The sequence below is a fragment of the Dicentrarchus labrax genome, unplaced genomic scaffold (genome assembly GCF_905237075.1).
Source record: "Dicentrarchus labrax unplaced genomic scaffold, dlabrax2021, whole genome shotgun sequence".
Classification (NCBI taxonomy): Eukaryota; Metazoa; Chordata; class Actinopteri; family Moronidae; genus Dicentrarchus; species Dicentrarchus labrax.
This window is the reverse complement of record NW_026136706.1, coordinates 13,762,346-13,779,252: the sequence shown is the minus strand read 5'-3', so window position 1 is coordinate 13,779,252 and position 16,907 is coordinate 13,762,346. Positions and strand designations below refer to the sequence as shown.

General features: G+C 38.6%; 3 protein-coding genes and 1 non-coding gene across 7 annotated transcripts; all 4 read left to right on the top strand.

Annotated features, from left to right (window-relative positions):
* Positions 1-1,428: 1,428 nt before the first annotated feature.
* trnak-uuu (transfer RNA lysine (anticodon UUU)) lies at positions 1,429-1,501 on the top strand. Its single transcript has one exon. It is a non-coding gene; the product is annotated as a tRNA-Lys (tRNA).
* Positions 1,502-1,966: 465 nt separating this feature from the next.
* Positions 1,967-3,902, top strand: LOC127366070 (hatching enzyme 1.2). The gene is made up of 9 exons (XM_051404777.1): positions 1,967-2,107; positions 2,200-2,242; positions 2,330-2,392; positions 2,508-2,663; positions 2,776-2,893; positions 3,002-3,180; positions 3,392-3,473; positions 3,551-3,675; positions 3,782-3,902. The coding sequence occupies exons 1-9, from the start codon at positions 2,048-2,050 to the stop codon at positions 3,799-3,801; spliced, it is 846 nt and encodes a 281-aa protein (XP_051260737.1). The 5' UTR covers positions 1,967-2,047; the 3' UTR covers positions 3,802-3,902.
* Positions 3,903-4,842: 940 nt separating this feature from the next.
* hce2l1 (high choriolytic enzyme 2-like 1) lies at positions 4,843-6,903 on the top strand. The gene is made up of 9 exons (XM_051404776.1): positions 4,843-4,997; positions 5,101-5,152; positions 5,250-5,309; positions 5,391-5,543; positions 5,623-5,740; positions 5,847-6,025; positions 6,110-6,191; positions 6,283-6,407; positions 6,497-6,903. The coding sequence occupies exons 1-9, from the start codon at positions 4,926-4,928 to the stop codon at positions 6,508-6,510; spliced, it is 855 nt and encodes a 284-aa protein (XP_051260736.1). The 5' UTR covers positions 4,843-4,925; the 3' UTR covers positions 6,511-6,903.
* Positions 6,904-8,260: 1,357 nt separating this feature from the next.
* On the top strand, positions 8,261-13,598 carry tra2b (transformer 2 beta homolog). 4 transcript variants are annotated; one of them, XM_051402630.1, is made up of 9 exons: positions 8,261-8,416; positions 10,484-10,743; positions 11,063-11,208; positions 11,322-11,484; positions 11,627-11,815; positions 11,912-12,027; positions 12,833-12,955; positions 13,070-13,140; positions 13,231-13,598. In XM_051402630.1, the coding sequence occupies exons 2-9, from the start codon at positions 10,741-10,743 to the stop codon at positions 13,239-13,241; spliced, it is 822 nt and encodes a 273-aa protein (XP_051258590.1). In that variant the 5' UTR covers positions 8,261-8,416; positions 10,484-10,740; the 3' UTR covers positions 13,242-13,598. The 4 variants fall into 4 exon arrangements, with proteins under 4 accessions (XP_051258590.1, XP_051258589.1, XP_051258588.1 ...); XM_051402629.1 differs by lacking the exon at positions 10,484-10,743 and having other exon boundaries at positions 8,271-8,416; positions 13,073-13,140; XM_051402628.1 differs by lacking the exon at positions 10,484-10,743 and having other exon boundaries at positions 8,274-8,416.
* Positions 13,599-16,907: the final 3,309 nt, after the last annotated feature.

Genomic DNA, 16,907 nt, shown 5'->3' with positions numbered 1-16,907 from the left:
TTGTTGCCTATTACCAGAGAGATGTGCACTGAGCTGGTGACTGTGCTTCATTGAACATTTGTTTGATTTTTTTTATCATTTAAGTGTTGTGAAAAAAGTTAAAAGATGCTATATTAATGCTGTTCATTGGCCAAAATGTTATCAATTGTGTGACTATAAAGACACAAGTTGAGTGACTTAACTTTTCTCATTAGCCTTTATAAAGAGGTACAATACAGCACTCACTGCACTGTCTGTATCAGATTTATTAAGAAACCACTTAAATGCTGAATTTAAAATGTTTAGAATCCATCAAACTCATGACAAACCCATAGTTTGTCATCATGCAACAACATTATCAGCACTGTAGTTGCACTGAACTGCATCATTGTTTATTTAAAGAAACATTAGCTCTTCGATCTTTGTAATTTTCACAGTTTACGACATTGTTTATCTAACTTATTTCTATTTCTATTTAACCTATAGTGATATTATAGGAATTATGCATGACATATTTTTGTTAAATTAAGTTTAAATAATGAAATAAAGTGACGTAACCCCTGCAGTACTCCAAACTACCACTAGGGATACGACTCATCTTAGAAACAGTAATTTAAGGGAGCCAGAAACTAGCAAGGAAAGTATCAGCACATAACTACAAGGAGGTCTGATTAAGAGAAGAAGTCTGGAGGTTTTCCATTCCTCCAAACGTATGTATACTGGCTGAAAAATAATAAGTTGTTAAAACAAATAACGGTAAAGATAAAAAGACATCAAAAACCTAATGTAGCTGCCCTTCACTCTGGCTAACAATGACACTAAAATGAACATGGCAATTCAGGGAGAACAACAATGTTTCTTTTTAAACCAAGTTAATGAAACCATCGTTAAATAACGTGAAACATATCCACGGTACCATTTAATTTTCTCCTCCTCAGCTCGCAGTCGTCTCTGCCCGACCTCCTCCAGTCTGTCGGTGTTGTCTTGAATTGCATTTTCGAGCTCTTTGATGAGCTGCTTCTGTAATTTAAATACATCAATTAACGCTGCAACGTCAACATACCGTTATTTAGTTTCTCAACACAGACTTTAAAACACCCGCTGTAGTGTTTGCGACCCGCCATAGAAGTTTCTTTACGTTAATATTATGGTTAATTTGTAACTTTAGTATTTTTTTAGCTGTAGCCATCGACGTCAAACTTTGCTTACGTTAATTAACTACGTTATCTAACTAGCAGAGGTAACAGCTAACTAATGTGCGACCTACCGTACATTTTTCGCGTTGTTTTGGGTCATATGTGAGGTCAAAAAATGCGACCATGTTATTTTCTTGTGTTTAAATTTTCTTGCCGGATTTTTGTCGACCTGCCTCGGGTGAGATTCGAACTCGTGTCCGGGTGGAGTGGTTCCCCGGCATTTATAAGGACCACTTCCGGTTCACATGTCAGAGCCCGGATAGCTCAGTCGGTAGAGCATCAGACTTTTAATCTGAGGGTCCAGGGTTCAAGTCCCTGTTCGGGCGTCAATGTTTTTGTTTTTACAATATTTAGAAAATGGGAATATGTTATTTTTAAGTTATTATTCTTTTATTGTGACAATACGATGGTACAACTAATGAACACCAATTTGAGAGAATATGTTATTAACACGTGGATTTTGCATGAGTTATGTATCATTTGAAATTAGCAGCTCAACATGTCAACTGTTGGTAATCTTAGCTTCAGTAGAAAGAAAACAGCACTCCTGGTAAACGTATGAGACATCTAAAGCCTAAAATTGACCCAAACCTGTGCCAAACATTAAACCATTTAATTTAAAGCTAGTCATTGAAGTGGAGCTGTTATTACACACAGTGAGACCTCACATTATCCTGCTGTTGGAGCTGTTGTTTATGAAAGAATCAAACTAATTTGGGGATTAAACTCACTCACAAACAAATAACAGTATCCCTGTAATTTACCTGAGATAATCATGGGTATTATCTCAGGACAGAGACAGGGGACACCTATAAAGCTAGGTGTTAGTACAGGTGAAATGGCAACACTGAAGACATATCTGACTGGCAAAGATGGAGCGGATTATCCTCTTGTGCGTGGTTTCCACCTGTATCTCGGCCATACACGCTCAGGTAAATATGCACGGGGCTGGAGTGGGACTGTAAGTTCAACTACAAACTGCAACAGGATTGCCTAAAAAAATTGTCTGTTTTTTTTATTGCAGAAATTTTTATTCAGCCCAAAATGGGGCCCCATCGGCTTTAAAGGTAAACACAATTTGGATTTTATTTTCAGTTAATGTGAGCGTGACCGTATTAAAAACACACACACTGACTAAAAACTGTCTTTCTAAGAACGTGAAGAGCATGGTGATAGGACAGCAATGGATGAAATCATAAAAGCCAATGAGTTTCATAGTAAGTTGCAAACAATTTAATTTAATTATTTTGCATTTTGGACGACATACTGCAGCAGTTGAGCTCCTGTTGCCCTATGTGGGATTGTTTAATTCCCCCCAAATTTCTGTCTCAGCTTCTCGAATGATAGACGGCACTACCAGTCTCAGAGAGGGAGACATTGCTGTTACAGCTGGAAGGCGCGCCAAAGTCTGCTTCGCTCGTAGCTGCCTCTGGTCTAAGTCAGTGGATGGACATGTCTATGTTGCATATAGGCTCTCACCTGATTACTGTACGTACGTGTTAATTAATGCATAACATTACAGACCCGTACTTGTTTGAGACTCACCAACTTTCTGTTTGATGATTTATACAATTTACTGTCTAAACCTTTAAATGAACAGCTGAGACGGAGACAAAGCTGATAAAGAAAGGGATGGAAAACATAGAGAAAGGTACCTGTGTGCGGTTTGTTCCTCGGACTCACCAGCGAGACTACATCGACATCCAGCCAAAGTCTGGGTGAGGAAAGTTTGATCATGTTGGTGTTCTTTTATAGCAGTTTTTTAATGTTTGTTAGAAATATGAGTTGAACTTAAATGGATAAACCTTTAATTATCAATAATCCAGGTGTTGGTCCTACCTTGGTTCGCGTGGTGGAAGACAGACCGTGTCTCTCCAGAGCCCCGACTGCCTCCGGATTGGAGTGATTTCCCATGAATTCATGCATGCCCTGGGCTTTGTGCACGAGCAGTCTCGCTTTGACCGGGACAACTATGTCACCATCATGTGGCCAAACATTTGGAGGGGTAATTTTATAGGGGCAGGAAGGGGAGGGGGAGGGGGAGGGGGGGGGGGGGGGCATTGGGGAGTGAGATCTCCACAAACGGTAAATTAAAGAATATTTATAACTACCATACCAAAGCTGTAAAGTGCTTTACACATAGTACACAAAAACAGCACACATCTAAATTAAGGCTCATAAATATTAACTATAAAGTGTTTTTGAATTTCCAACAGATCGGGTAAGGAACTTTGAGAAATTCAAGACGGACAGTCTGGACCTACCATACGACTATGCCTCAATCATGCACTTTGGGATGTAAGTGATAATTTGATGTAGATCACTCAGTATAGTTTAATGTGGCTCATGTATTATAATAAAATGTGTGTGTTTAGGTACGCCTACTCTCAAGATGGAGAGCCAACCATCGTTCCTAAGAACAGCAAGAACATAAAGCTGGGCCAGACTTCGACTCTCAGCCACATTGACAAGCTGAAAATCAACAAGCTTTATCAGTGTGGTCAGTACCAAAACAGAATCAACTAGCCTCCATTATTTCAGAGCTAATAATCGTATAGATGTCACTCTTTGTCAGATCTGTGATTCCTCTCTGTCTCTCTCTGCAGGTGACGCGGATGATTACTAACCAAACTGAACTGATGTGAAACAGGAATGTACTGAAATCTAACATAATAAACTGATGCTAAATCATGGAGACAATTTCAATAAAGATTGATTCAAGCTTTCTATCAGCATTTCCTCTGTGTGCATGCTGTCCTGTGTGTTTTAAAGATCACATAGTTGGCGTTGAGAAAGTGAGTCAGTATCATGGTGTAAACGTTTGTTGTAGGAAGGATAAAGAACAATAGAATTTGAATTTGTCATCTAAGTGTCCCTATCCACTTAATATATACAACATAAGCAATTTAATGAATCAGCAAGAAATGATGTGAACTTGAAGAAAATATACTACTTGCACGCATGTTTTCATACATAATACTACAGTAAAATAAGGCTTTTGAAGATAACTAATACGATCACATTCACAATAGATAAAGGAGAAATAGTTTTATTCAGAGGAAGACTGAAACACTTACCTGAATTCTAGTTTGTGGAATGAAAAGACTTGAAGGCTTGAAAACCACGCACCCTTAACAGACACTTCATAGTACCAATGTTCTTGCAGTGACCATGGAGGCAAGATTTCATCAACTGCCAACACTTTCCTCAGTCGTTGCTCTTTAAATTGGCCCCTTGATAGGGATAAAAATGATATTTGGAGAAGGATAAGGTTTTGTTTTTATATATTTACCTATGTGACCAAATGATCGTTGTCAAGACAGTTATCAGCTATCACAAAATCACTAGTTGCCAGTACAGTGAGGCACAAATTGCTGGTCTGCTGGACTGGGTGGACGGTTATTCTCCCGGTCGCAACTGCTGAGTTGTAGCACGACCAACAGCAAAACACCTTTAAGTGTCTCATTTCTGAAAGTGCTGAATCGTAACACGCACTGCATTAAGTACAGGGCACGCGTGAAGGTCAGCATCAGGACCACCTGTTACGGATCAGCAGTGGACTTGAGTAAATTACATACGGCGGATGATGAGGGGTCTTAATTGTGCTTCATCACAGAATATGTGCCCAATCAGTACAGAGCGCTGGAGGAGAAGTGGGTATATAGATATCAGAGGAGGTGAGGAGTTCATTTAGCTGTAGCTTTGAAAGACTGCAGACTGAAACGGGTGTTACCAGTCTGAAACACAAGAATGCATACTACCATGATCCTTCTGGGTATCTTGTTTGGCTTGCTGACCCAGGCGTACACTCTACCTGTTAAGGTCAGTACCAAGAGAAAATATTTTTGAGCAGATGCCCCTTTTTTTTTTTTTTTTTTTTACTCTTTGTTGTGCTTTGCAACATAAATGCACTTTTGTATTGCAGAATTCTACCGGAGTACATGAGGGGAAAGTAAGGTTGAAAAGGAAATATTCTGGTAGGCTCTTGGAAAAAAGTTACTTATACATGTATGTAAATAAAATTTTTATGATAATTCTGATTATGTTAATGTCTGTATTTGTTTTTGTGTTCAGATGAAATTACAGACCGTGATGAAATGAACACAATGGATCAAATCCTGTTAGTCAATAGGAGTAAGTAGTTATATATAATTGAAGTGATTTTTTTTTTAGTATACTGTAGGCTGGACTGAGGTAAATGTTTTTTCTCATCAGGGTTGCGATCCCCCAGAGGACTGTCATTCAGAGAGGGAGATATTGCCACCTCATACGTACGGAGTGCCATAACCTGCCCTGGCAACGCCTGTCTGTGGCCTAAATCAATTGATGGATTTGTTTACGTGCCCTTCATCCTCTCTCCACTATATGGTATATATCCACAGATTTATGAGGAGACTGGGAGACCAAATCTTTCTGTTTAACTCACATTTTGTTTTTTTTACGTTAGACGACATGGACAGAATCACCATTGAAAATGGGATGCAGGACATTTCCTCAGGAACATGTATTAAATTTGTTCCTCGCACGCATGAAGGCAACTTCCTTGACATCCAGCCTAGATATGGGTGAGTCTGACTGCTACATGTGGCTTTTACGTGACTGTGTACACAATTCTTGTGTGGAGATTTTGCATTGTTATGATGAGACATCATTTCTGTTCTGCACCCCAAGTTGTTGGTCGTTTCTGGGGCAGACTGGAGGAAGCCAGACCCTGTCGCTGCAGACTCCTGGGTGCATGTGGTCAGGAGTGGCTGCCCATGAGTTCATGCACGCCCTCGGCTTTGTACACGAGCAGTCTCGCTCAGACCGAGACCACTATGTCTCGATTGTGTGGAAAAACATCATTCCAGGTTAGGATGAGTTATCACCTCCTGACATCATGTTACTGCAATCAGAAAGTCTTGGTTAGTTATGCACCTTTTATGTTTTGACAGAACAAATGCATAACTTCAGGAAACAGGTGACAAACAATCTCAACAGTCCATATGACTACAGCTCTGTGATGCATTATGGAAGGTGAGCTGCTCTCTTCAGCAACATAATTATAGCTTTTGCGTGTGTCACTGGGGCTTCACAATAATGTTTACTTTGTGAATCTTTCATCCAGATACGCCTTCTCTGAGGATGGTGGACCAACAATAATCCCCAAACCAGATCCGTACATTCCCATTGGCCAGCGAGATGGGCCCAGTATGCTAGACCTTCATAAAATAAATGTCCTTTATAACTGTGGTAGGTGAACTTACACATGTACTGACTGGAAAAAATATTTCTTACATTAAAAATGATTGATTTCATTTTCTCTCTGCTCCCCACTATAGGTGCCAACGAGTAACTGGAATCCAGGGTGTTACACTCATTTTCACACATGTTCTGTTAAAATCTCATCGTGTCAGATGTGGAAAATGGTTCATTATAACTTCTGGTATAACTTTATAGCAATACCCTTTTCCTCTATTAGTATTTTTAATTATTATCACAAGTTCTAGTCTGCACTTTTAGATTGTGTTCAGTCAGTTCTGAGTACAATCTGCAATTAAAAGTGTGATACGGTGCAAATAAAAGGATAAGTAAGAACTGAAAGCTGCATTTCTCTCTAATATAACTACTATGAGCACTGCGATACATATTTACATGCCTGCCACTGCCATTATCGAAATCAGTTTGTTCCATTTTCTGCCTCCTTCTCGGCTTCTGCTCACTTCAAATAAAGAAAATGCAACAGTAAGATTAAGGAATGGTTTGTTTTCTCACATCTGATACTGCTTTCAGGTGAATTTCAGTCTGACAAGATTATCGTTTTCTGTTCAGATCTGCGTGAAAGTGACAGATCTGTTTACCTGCATTTACTCATGTAGAATGATTTAGGGTTTTATTAAAACACAAACCTTCCACAGCACTGAACCCTGAGTTTCAGTAATTTAAAATCAGACAAATTAAATGAAACAGAAACAAAGTCCCCTTGTGTTTGGGGTGTTTTCCTGTCCCAGGCATCAGTTTTCTGCTTTTCACTTGCTAAATACAGCTGCAGTGGTAGAGGAAAAAGAGGAAAAGGCCAAGAAACACGGTATAGAACAGATAGCAGGAACAGACCGCTCTGTGCTGGGGTGTTGATGGCATGCATTCATAGCTGCTGACAAGGTGTTAAAAAAATCTTTCTTGTTGGCTTCCAAGTGAGAAAAAAACATTATGAAACAGTGGCTGGTAGAAGGGTACATCTTTTAAGAAATATTTCTTCATACTATAGTAAAGAAAAATCATAATTTCATAAAATGCCCTTAAACAAGAAGGCCAGCTCTGTCTGGTGGTGGGAGAGAGGAGGATAATAGCAAAGCTATCATCACTGATGGACAATGTCTCCGACCCCATGCAGGACACCATCACTACACTGAGCAGCTCCTTCAGCGACAGACTCCTTCACCCCAAATGTGCGAAGGAGAGATATCGTAGGTCCTTCCTTACTGCTGCTGTCAGACTGCATCTCGGCATCAATAATAATAATAATAATAATAATGTTGACAATAACAATGTGCAACAATTACTGTGCAATACCATATTCACTGTGCAATCTATTGCCCGTGTGCAACTGCTGCTATTATTTGTGTAATCTGTTGTTTGTGGATTCTTACTGTTACAGTGTTTTTATTTATTATTTTCCAACTCTTACTGTTTCTTATACTGTTTTTTTCTCTATCCACTTTGCTGCTGCAACATTGGAATTTCCCCATTGTGGGACAAATAAAGGAATATCTTATCTTATCTTAAATATAACAACGTTGGTGTCTCAGGTAGATAAAAACATGCAGTTAGATACTACAACATGCTATTAATTAAAGGCAGAATGGAAACCTTGATTTCTTAAAACTTAAATCACTAAATCAGCAACTTTTATAAAAGGTCTATATCATATTATATCTTCCTGTCTCCTCTTTTACTGACAGTCACCTGAATGCAACTTTAGTTTGAAGCTAAAAAGTTAACAGTGAGCCTCGTTAAAGGAAACTATATTAATGGTCATGTGGCCCCTCAGTGCCATGTTATCATAACAATATCCATACCCAGCGATGGGGAGAGGAGAGGAGGGGGTGTAGAGTGGCTGCACACACACACACACACACACACACACACACACACACACACACACACATTGTAGATAGCTGGTGAGCTAACACAAATCTGTCATTTCAATATAGCCAGTGTCACTCAAAATGAGCGAAAACGACAAAGGCTACGGCGGACGGGTACGTATGAGCTTTGTGAATGCTTTCATCGTACAGTTTTTGTTTTTTATGGATTTAATGATAAATAAACGATTCGTTTGTGTGGAAGTGAAAGTCGTAACGCTAGCAGCCAGTGTTAGCTAACGTTAGCTAGCTAGCTCAACTCTCTCAGGGGGAACACGCATCCGGAATTATCATTTATTATTATTATTATTATTATTATTATTTATGATTTATCATAGCATGCCGTTTTAATTTTGATCAGCTAATGAGCTTAAGGCAGTGTTCAATACACACTACGGTCTGCTAATAGCCGCTAGCTGGCTAACGCTAGCTGACAAGTGTTAGCTAGGCCACAGGCCTCAAACACCGCGATGTGAACTTCAATCAAGCAGCTCCAAATGTTCTTAAAACCAACCAGAACCTGTGAATAATGATTAATTCATTCATGTTTATCGTTCACATTAAGTATGCATCCAGTATAAAGTCAGCGATGTGGATATATAGCGTTGTTAAAGCGGGCAGACGTGTTAAAACACCTTTAATAAATATATTTATATATATTATTTATTTACTGTGCAGACGGACTGTGTGCAGAAACCTGGTTAACTTATAGGACTTATCGTTTTCTGTGTCGACATTAGCTTCATTCTGCAGAAGAAATTGATTTAACGCATTTTAATTTTGTGATTGTTTTATGCATTTTGAGACAGTAAACAAGATCTCGATTGAGTGATGTGAATTTACGTTTGCTAAAATTAATTATTAGAATATTATTATTAGTATTATGATTTCTCATTTTGGGCGTGGTGACTTGTGTAACTCAAAACAACATAATGGTGTATAATAGTCATTGTAGCCCTGTTTTAATTTTTAAAACGAACGACCTCAAGATTTCTGCTTATTCATCTGCATTAACTTGCACAAAAAAACATGTTTATATGTTTAATAAAACAATTTACTGTGGATTATAAACCCCATAGACTTTAATTACATTTCTGTGTTTAGTCTCACATGTCTTTGAATTTTGGCTCTGGTCAGTGTTAAGCAGGGTTCACAGGCTCACTGGGAGTAAGGGGAAATTAGAGATTTGGTTTAGGACAAGTCTGAGGCCAGATTAGTTTACAACATACTATGTAACTTATTTTGTTTCTGTATGTATCTGAGGAGATTGCTTGTTTTGTGTTAAAATAATAAGTTTTTTGTGACAATTTACAGCTGAACATGTTGTAATTTAGTCTATCACAAGTATATGGAGGCAGTTCTTCTGAACAAATTAGAATATAACTGCACATTATATTCAGTCATTTTTATATAATTATGTGACCTACACCCTTGATTTCTTTGGTTTTTGTTTAATTAAATGAACAATACAAGACCACAATGAGTATATGTTTATGTGTGCCACTGTGTTTTGGTATATCTACAGCTTTGTGCTGAAGATTGGCTCCCAATGTTTCATGTCTGCCTTATCAGTGCTAATGATGCAAGTCAATACAAATGAGTGGCAGCATCTTGAGGTCGTTTGGGGCTACTAGTCTAGATTTATTTAATTTTGAGTTGGTATCATTCACATTCAGTGGTATGCACTTTTATGCCTTAGAGGCCACTTTACAGAAATTATGTCAATAGGATCTATTTAAGAAGGAACACAATGAATTAAAAATGAAAATAATTAATATTTAATTTCATTATTTTATACCATATTGTGAATATGAATGGTAGAATAATCCTGATGCAGACAACCTTGTGTGTCTGACATCGTACTTAAGTGTCCAAGATACATACAACCAGAATGTAAAATATTAGATGAATGTGTGTTCATATGCTTTGGCATCATCTTTCTTTATTAATGTTTGCACTTAAGATGCTTCATAGACTTCTAACTGAAAGTGGCCCATAGGACATAACAGTGAATGTAAAACCACTGAAAGTGAAATATTTATACAACTAATATTAAATATTTGTATTATGTGGTCTTAAACATTCCCATGCATGTCATAAGATCGTAATAACACATTAAAAGTTGAATGAGGGTGCAGTTTTAATTGCAGTCATATATTCTTCATCCTTTTCTTTTTCATAAAGGTTAAGGTTGGACGAAGAAAATACGGAAGAAGTCTCATGTCTACTTTATTTTCAATAATATGAAGCTCAGATGTGTGAAGCTGAATTGTTGAATGCATGCTAAAACATGAGGAGGGAAGAAGTATGGGCAGTGTGTGAGATGGGGGAAGTAAGAAGAAGTAAGACAATTGAAGAAAGAAGAATAATGTGAAGTAATGAAGTTACAGAAATGAAGTTAAGGAAGTAATCTGGATAAGGTCACTGTGCTAAGTAATTTTATGGTCTGTTTGTCAAATGCGTGCATGTTCTTGTTATTGAATACAACACACATTAGTTTAAATCATTACAATTTTTACACAACTGACAAATTTCTGTTTTTAATCATGTAAACAAATGTATTGATTAATGTAATCATATTGATATCATATTATCCATGGCAACAAAATCCAGCATTCCTAATCCACACTCCTAGATTTTGTTCTTTTCTGTACTTTTCACAGGATAGTTTTCATTCTTTACAACATACAAATATTCAGGCAAATTTCTCGGTTTGTCCTGGTGCTGATAAGAGGCGTGTTGGTGTGTGTGTGGTTCGTTCAGGAGTCTCGCTCTGCATCCAGGAGCGTGAGTCCACGGGGCTCAGGGAAGTCTGCAAGCCGCTCCCCGGCTCGCTCGCCTGCCCGTTCAAAAGAAGGGTCCCGCCACTCCCGCTCTAAGTCTCGATCTCGGTCCAGGTCAAAGTCTGGGTGAGTTAAAATCTGGATATGTAGATGCTTGTCTCGTCTTTTGAAGCTGATGCAGAGCAATTTGGTGTGAGTAACCGTAGAACCACAATGAATGGAGTGTTTTGTTTGCACAGGTCCCATTCCCACCGTGGCTCACGCAGACACTATAGCCGATCTCGCTCCCGCTCAAGGTCCTATCGCCGTCGATCTCACAGTAGGTCCTACAGCGGAGAGCGCCGGCGCAGGAGCCATAGCCGCTCACCAATGTCCAACCGCCGCAGGCACATCGGCAACCGTGTAAGAACTCAATGGCCCTTGTGGGTGCAATGTTTTTTCTTCGTATTATGTTATTTATCCTTATAATCTTTATTTAATAATAAAGGAACTCCATTTTGTTTGATATGATCATACCAGAACCTTAATAGCTTTAAAATTGCAGGCTAATCCAGATCCAAACTGTTGCCTGGGAGTGTTTGGCCTGAGCTTGTACACCACAGAGAGGGATCTGAGGGAAGTCTTCTCTAAATATGGCCCCCTGGCAGATGTCTCTATTGTGTATGACCAGCAGTCAAGGCGCTCCAGGGGCTTCGCTTTTGTTTACTTCGAGAACAAAGATGACGCTAAAGAGGTATAAGAATATGAGTTGACAAATGCTCCTGTCAGACCTGTTTTTGGAGGGTTTTCTGGGTCTTCAGAGGTCATTTATATGTTTGTTTACTGTCAGGCCAAGGAACGAGCCAATGGCATGGAGCTGGATGGTCGTAGGATCAGGGTGGACTTCTCCATTACAAAAAGACCTCACACCCCAACCCCTGGAATCTACATGGGCCGACCCACATAGTAAGCCATCTGAAACAGTGTTTCATTACATAAGTAAAACAAAACCCAGTGCCTCCACTCATTAGATAAGATCTGTTCTTTTTAGTTCAAATTGTAGATTTAACCCATCAAAGAGAAAGATAAATGCTTCTTTTTGTTAAGCAACAAAAAGAATAGAGACGAGATCTGGTAAAAATGGTCTTGAATCGATTCAGCTGTGGTTACCTCAATTCACTTCAAAGTGTCTGTAACATTTAGGAGAATTTCATGTCAGGAATGGAATATAATATCTGTAACTATGTTTTTATTAGTTTATAATCACCTGAAAATTTGATTAGTTATGTTTTCGTTGCCTTTTATATCTACAAGGTCACCGTCCATTGATGTCTCCATGTTGAACCACTGGAGTAGCCCAGAGCAGACAAACCAAACACTGGCCTTAGATAGGGGCGTTTGTATGTTTTCCTGCCATCATACTTTCTCCTTTGTGCTGGGAAGTGGAGGGTGATGCAGTCTGAGACTACATCGCTAGATGCCACCAAATCCTACACACTGGTCTTCTAAATAAAGTGACAAATGTAGCTGTGTAATTATAAAAGAGTAGTATCAGAGGTGGGTAATCACTTCCTCCAGAGCTGATGTCACGTCATACTCAGAGACAGAAATTTCTGACTGTTGTCAGGTAGAAATAACACTACATTAGGTGAAAGAGATGAGCTGTTAAATTGATCTTTTTAAATTAAATTGAAATTGTAAAAATAAATAAATTTAATTATGAAATAGGAAACCTAAACTAAATGTAATCTTCGTATCGTCCTCTGTGTAGTGGTGGAGGTGGTCCAAGTGGTCCTCGACGCTACTCACGTGACTATGACCGTGGATATGACCGCGGATACGACAGAGGCGGCTATGATCGCTATGACGACAGGGACTACTACAGATCATACAGGTGACTGTCTCAGTCGTATAGCAGTAATCCTGCACATTGTGGTATCGTAGTTCCCTGTTCAGTGTTTGTTTTAAATACCCTCAAAAGAAAACTGTTAATATTGTCTTGTTTCAGAAGGCGATCTCCTTCACCATACTACAGAGGGGCTTACAGGTCTAGGTCCAGATCACGGTCTTACTCTCCCCGTGAGTCCTTCTCATGAACTTTCACTGATGCATTAAGAAGTGGTTGCAATGTGTTTGGGTTCATCTAATGACTCTTGCTTTGTTTCACAGGTCGCTATTGAGTGTTTCTGTCAAGCCCCTCCTCTTCCCAAGCACAGACAGGAAATGTTTCTGAGTGGTATGATTGATTTCAGAATAGATCTTCTTTCTTCTGTTTGCTATTGTACATTAGCAGTAAATGTATACTAAAATCAGTTGTGAAGCAGTGTCATTTGACATGAATCAAGCTGCCCCCCCCTCCTTAATTTTAAATGTACAGGCTACATCTGCCGTAAATTATATATTAATGTTTTGATTTTTTTTTTTGTATACAAATTGAGTGAAAATTAATCTTTGAACAGATTAAAAGGGAGATGCACTTTTTCATTTTGACTCATGTCCTTCCTTACAGACAAGGGTGTATTAAAGCCTTTATCTTATTGCGTTGCTGTGTGCTCATTTTTTAACAGATTTTTTAGTTCTCTCAGCTTTAATAATTGAATTGAACTGAATTGGAGGGCTGCTGTTAAACTGTCAAATCAGCAAGTAAATGAATGGTGACAAATGACTAAATGTATCCAAGCTACCAGTTAAGCATTTGTAAATCATAACATAACTACCTGGTAACAGCACATTGCTAAATATTAACTTTTAACATGATTTATTTTAACTGAACTGCGTTAGTAAAGTTCCAGCTCATCTAATAACCCCTGGGAGAATATTAAGAGAGCTACATATTACCTTATCCTGGTTCTATATCTTTTAATCTTTGCCCACATCCTCTCAGAATTTCTCAGCAGTTAAAATAATAATGATCGGTAATTCTGTTTAATTATCGGGCTAATATTCCAATATTATATAGCTATAAATCTGTAGTGTAAATGCTGATGCTTATCAGTCAGACAGGCACAAGTTTAAACCAGTCTTTAAACAAATTAAAGAGGATGACTAATCCATGAGTAAATGCAGCTAAACAAGTACATTTCAGTACTCCGTCTTTAAACTACCACTCAACATGTGCACAGAACTGCCAGGCAGAATCTGGCTGTGAGGCAAGTAAGTCCCACATCTACCCCTACTGGCTGCAAAGGGGCCCAAACTTGTTCCAGCGTCCATGATAGACAGCTTAGTACAAAACATGAACAACTGTCTGTACTTACTGGAATGTTAGTTTATTGTAATTTATCCATTTTTGCAAGTGGTGGGGGAAAAAAAGCTCAACTTCAATTTAAAGAAACGCGTTAAACGTAGGCTTTAATGGCCGTCTTGCTTTATACAATATAAAGTCTCACTTACCTCTAGTGAGCGCAAACCATTTCATTTGTGGTGCTCACAGCATTGAAAATGTTTTGTTTTTTTGTAATTTGAGTGAACTAACCCTTTAAATAGTATACTAGTATTAGCAATTAAATAAAAGTATTTTGCTTACTTATACAGTAATATACATTACATTGCCAGTTTCTTATGTACACCTAGCCAAAACAAATGCAGTCTTCCAATAAATCCTCCTTTTCATGAAGGTTATAATTCTGTTTTTGTTGAAACTGTTTTATAGAGGTGGTGATTCAACTGCGTGCTCATTTTGGAGGATGCCGTTTGCGGTGCTGGTAAACTGTATAAGTGTTTCTATTATTTTGTCTGTCATTTATATCAACGAGGGTAGAATAATTAACAAACATCTCTGTATAATGTAATAGGTTTCAACAGCACTGCAAACTACATCCTCTAAAAATGATCTGACCATTGAATCAACACCTCAATCAAACTAAGCATTATAATATCACTTCATTATTAATGGATGGGGGATTTATTGCAGGACTGTTATATTACATTAATATTAGGTTTAGCTCAGTGTACCAGATATTGTATCTTATAGGGTTTTGTTTAGCTCATGTTTTGCATGTAAATAAAATAAAATAGAAAAAAACAACAATAATTTAAAGTCCAGTTCCTCAAAACTGTATTTGTGTGCAATACCTGAGTAAATAGTTACTTCACACTTTGGTTTATTGCACAACATAAGAGAGAAATGGACCTTTGAGGCAGTGTAGACATTAGTAGGAATGTGTTAACCTGTAGTTGTACCCCGTTTTATGCCACAGGGGGGTTTAACCAGTACGACCAGAAATTCAGAAAGAGTATGTAAGCTTTAATTTTAACTTCAGTTGAAATCTAGTTTTACTGAATGTAGTTATAAGTTGTTTTAATTTATGGGTATTTCTTATGTTTTGGTAATCAGCATTGGTTGATTAGGTGGTGAGGGGGTTTATATGTTTATATGGATGAAATAAATTGAACCTTAAAGGAGTTTTTTTCTGTTTAAAAAAAAACAAAAACTTGAAGGTATTTGAAATAATTAATACAGTAAATAAGATGAATCAGGTACTCCAAAGTTCTTCCAGAGTGTCCAGATAGAGGGGAAAGTGGGAATACCAATGAAAAGACACCAGTCACACAGCTGACCACACCTTGGAAACTACATGAGCCGATTTATTTCCCTCTTCCACCACAAGTCTACATGTACAGTATGTGTGTGTGTTGTTTGTTTTGGTCAGCAGGTCCCTCAGTGTTCCCTAAATGTCACATCCCCTCCAGTTCCTGCTCATTTTCCTTTTTCTGAGTGGAAATCATTTTGTGTCAGCATATAAAGACCAAATCCGGCATAACATGTTAACAGGAAGGGATGTAAACAAATCCTGAGTGTGTGGTCATATGTTTTATCTGCTTTGTGTTTATCCACTTAGAAAAGGGGGGGGGGGGATTAAACTGCTATTTAAATGAAAAAGTAGTACAAAGTTACATGCTGCAATCGGATAGTGTTTAATGTGTTAATCATACATAAGACGTCAAAGAACATAGTAATGATTCAGAGCCTGACACATAAATGAATGGGCCATTTATTTAAACTCTTGAGTGAGTCCCGGCTGGCAGCAGTCACAGTGCCTGCAACAACTGTGTTAGCATGTCATCAGGAAAGTAACTAAAGAGCTGTTTTGTAAATAGGCCACAGCTTGGACATTCCTCTGTTCACATACTGACGTAAACAAGGAGAGGAATGGTCACTCCTGCCTGCTGGCACTCTCTCCACTACAGTAGGGTGGCAGTAATGTTCCAAGGCACAGGCGAGTCACATGTAGAAACACTCAAGTGCTGTAGGCAAATGGCTCCTCCCGTTGGTAACTAGTGTAGGTACAAGACTACACATCCATGCATCAGCACTGCAGCCTGCCCCCTTACCCCTCTCATACAACCCCCCCTTCCTTCGCCATGCAGCTCTGTGCCCAAACAGCCCTTCCCTTTTTATTGCAGCTTTTGTTTTGAAATCCACCTTACTTACTTAACTTTGCTTTCCTTTCCAAACACACCCTCCTGCACACACACACACACACACACACACACCTACATTTATGAAGAAGAAAAGAAAAAAAAGATGCTATACCATGTCTGTAGCCCTGGAGTATGAGCTCAGACTGGCTGAGCGACACTGCATAGAGGGCGCCTCCCTCATGCACAGATATAAAAAAAAAAAAGTAAGGGCCAGGAATCCCCTCGCTTCTCCTTATCAGCGGCTAAAAATAAATATTTGCTCCGGTTTTTTTTTTTTTTTTACACTTTTGTAGTCGGATCTATTAGCACTATCCACAGGTTGAAATGCAAAGTGAAAGTGTCTATTAATGAAGTCAGCAGGACACACAAGGCTTGCAGGTCTGAGCCCGTAAACAGTGGCCCTTGATAAGGATGAACAGCGA

What these genes read in the sequence shown, in the direction of transcription:
- LOC127366070 (XM_051404777.1), top strand. Translation starts at nt 2,048, where the DNA reads ATGGAGCGGATTATCCTCTTGTGCGTGGTTTCCACCTGTATCTCGGCC. An exon ending in TAGGCTCTCACCTGATTACT is followed by an intron (nt 2,664 to 2,775) that starts GTACGTACGTGT and finishes TTAAATGAACAG; the next exon opens with CTGAGACGGAGACAAAGCTG. An exon ending in GACATCCAGCCAAAGTCTGG is followed by an intron (nt 2,894 to 3,001) that starts GTGAGGAAAGTT and finishes TCAATAATCCAG; the next exon opens with GTGTTGGTCCTACCTTGGTT.
- hce2l1 (XM_051404776.1), top strand. Translation starts at nt 4,926, where the DNA reads ATGCATACTACCATGATCCTTCTGGGTATCTTGTTTGGCTTGCTGACC. An exon ending in AATCCTGTTAGTCAATAGGA is followed by an intron (nt 5,310 to 5,390) that starts GTAAGTAGTTAT and finishes TTTTCTCATCAG; the next exon opens with GGTTGCGATCCCCCAGAGGA. An exon ending in GTGGAAAAACATCATTCCAG is followed by an intron (nt 6,026 to 6,109) that starts GTTAGGATGAGT and finishes ATGTTTTGACAG; the next exon opens with AACAAATGCATAACTTCAGG.
- tra2b (XM_051402628.1), top strand. Translation starts at nt 8,384, where the DNA reads ATGAGCGAAAACGACAAAGGCTACGGCGGACGG. An exon ending in CGGTCCAGGTCAAAGTCTGG is followed by an intron (nt 11,209 to 11,321) that starts GTGAGTTAAAAT and finishes TTGTTTGCACAG; the next exon opens with GTCCCATTCCCACCGTGGCT. An exon ending in GCAGGCACATCGGCAACCGT is followed by an intron (nt 11,485 to 11,626) that starts GTAAGAACTCAA and finishes TTAAAATTGCAG; the next exon opens with GCTAATCCAGATCCAAACTG.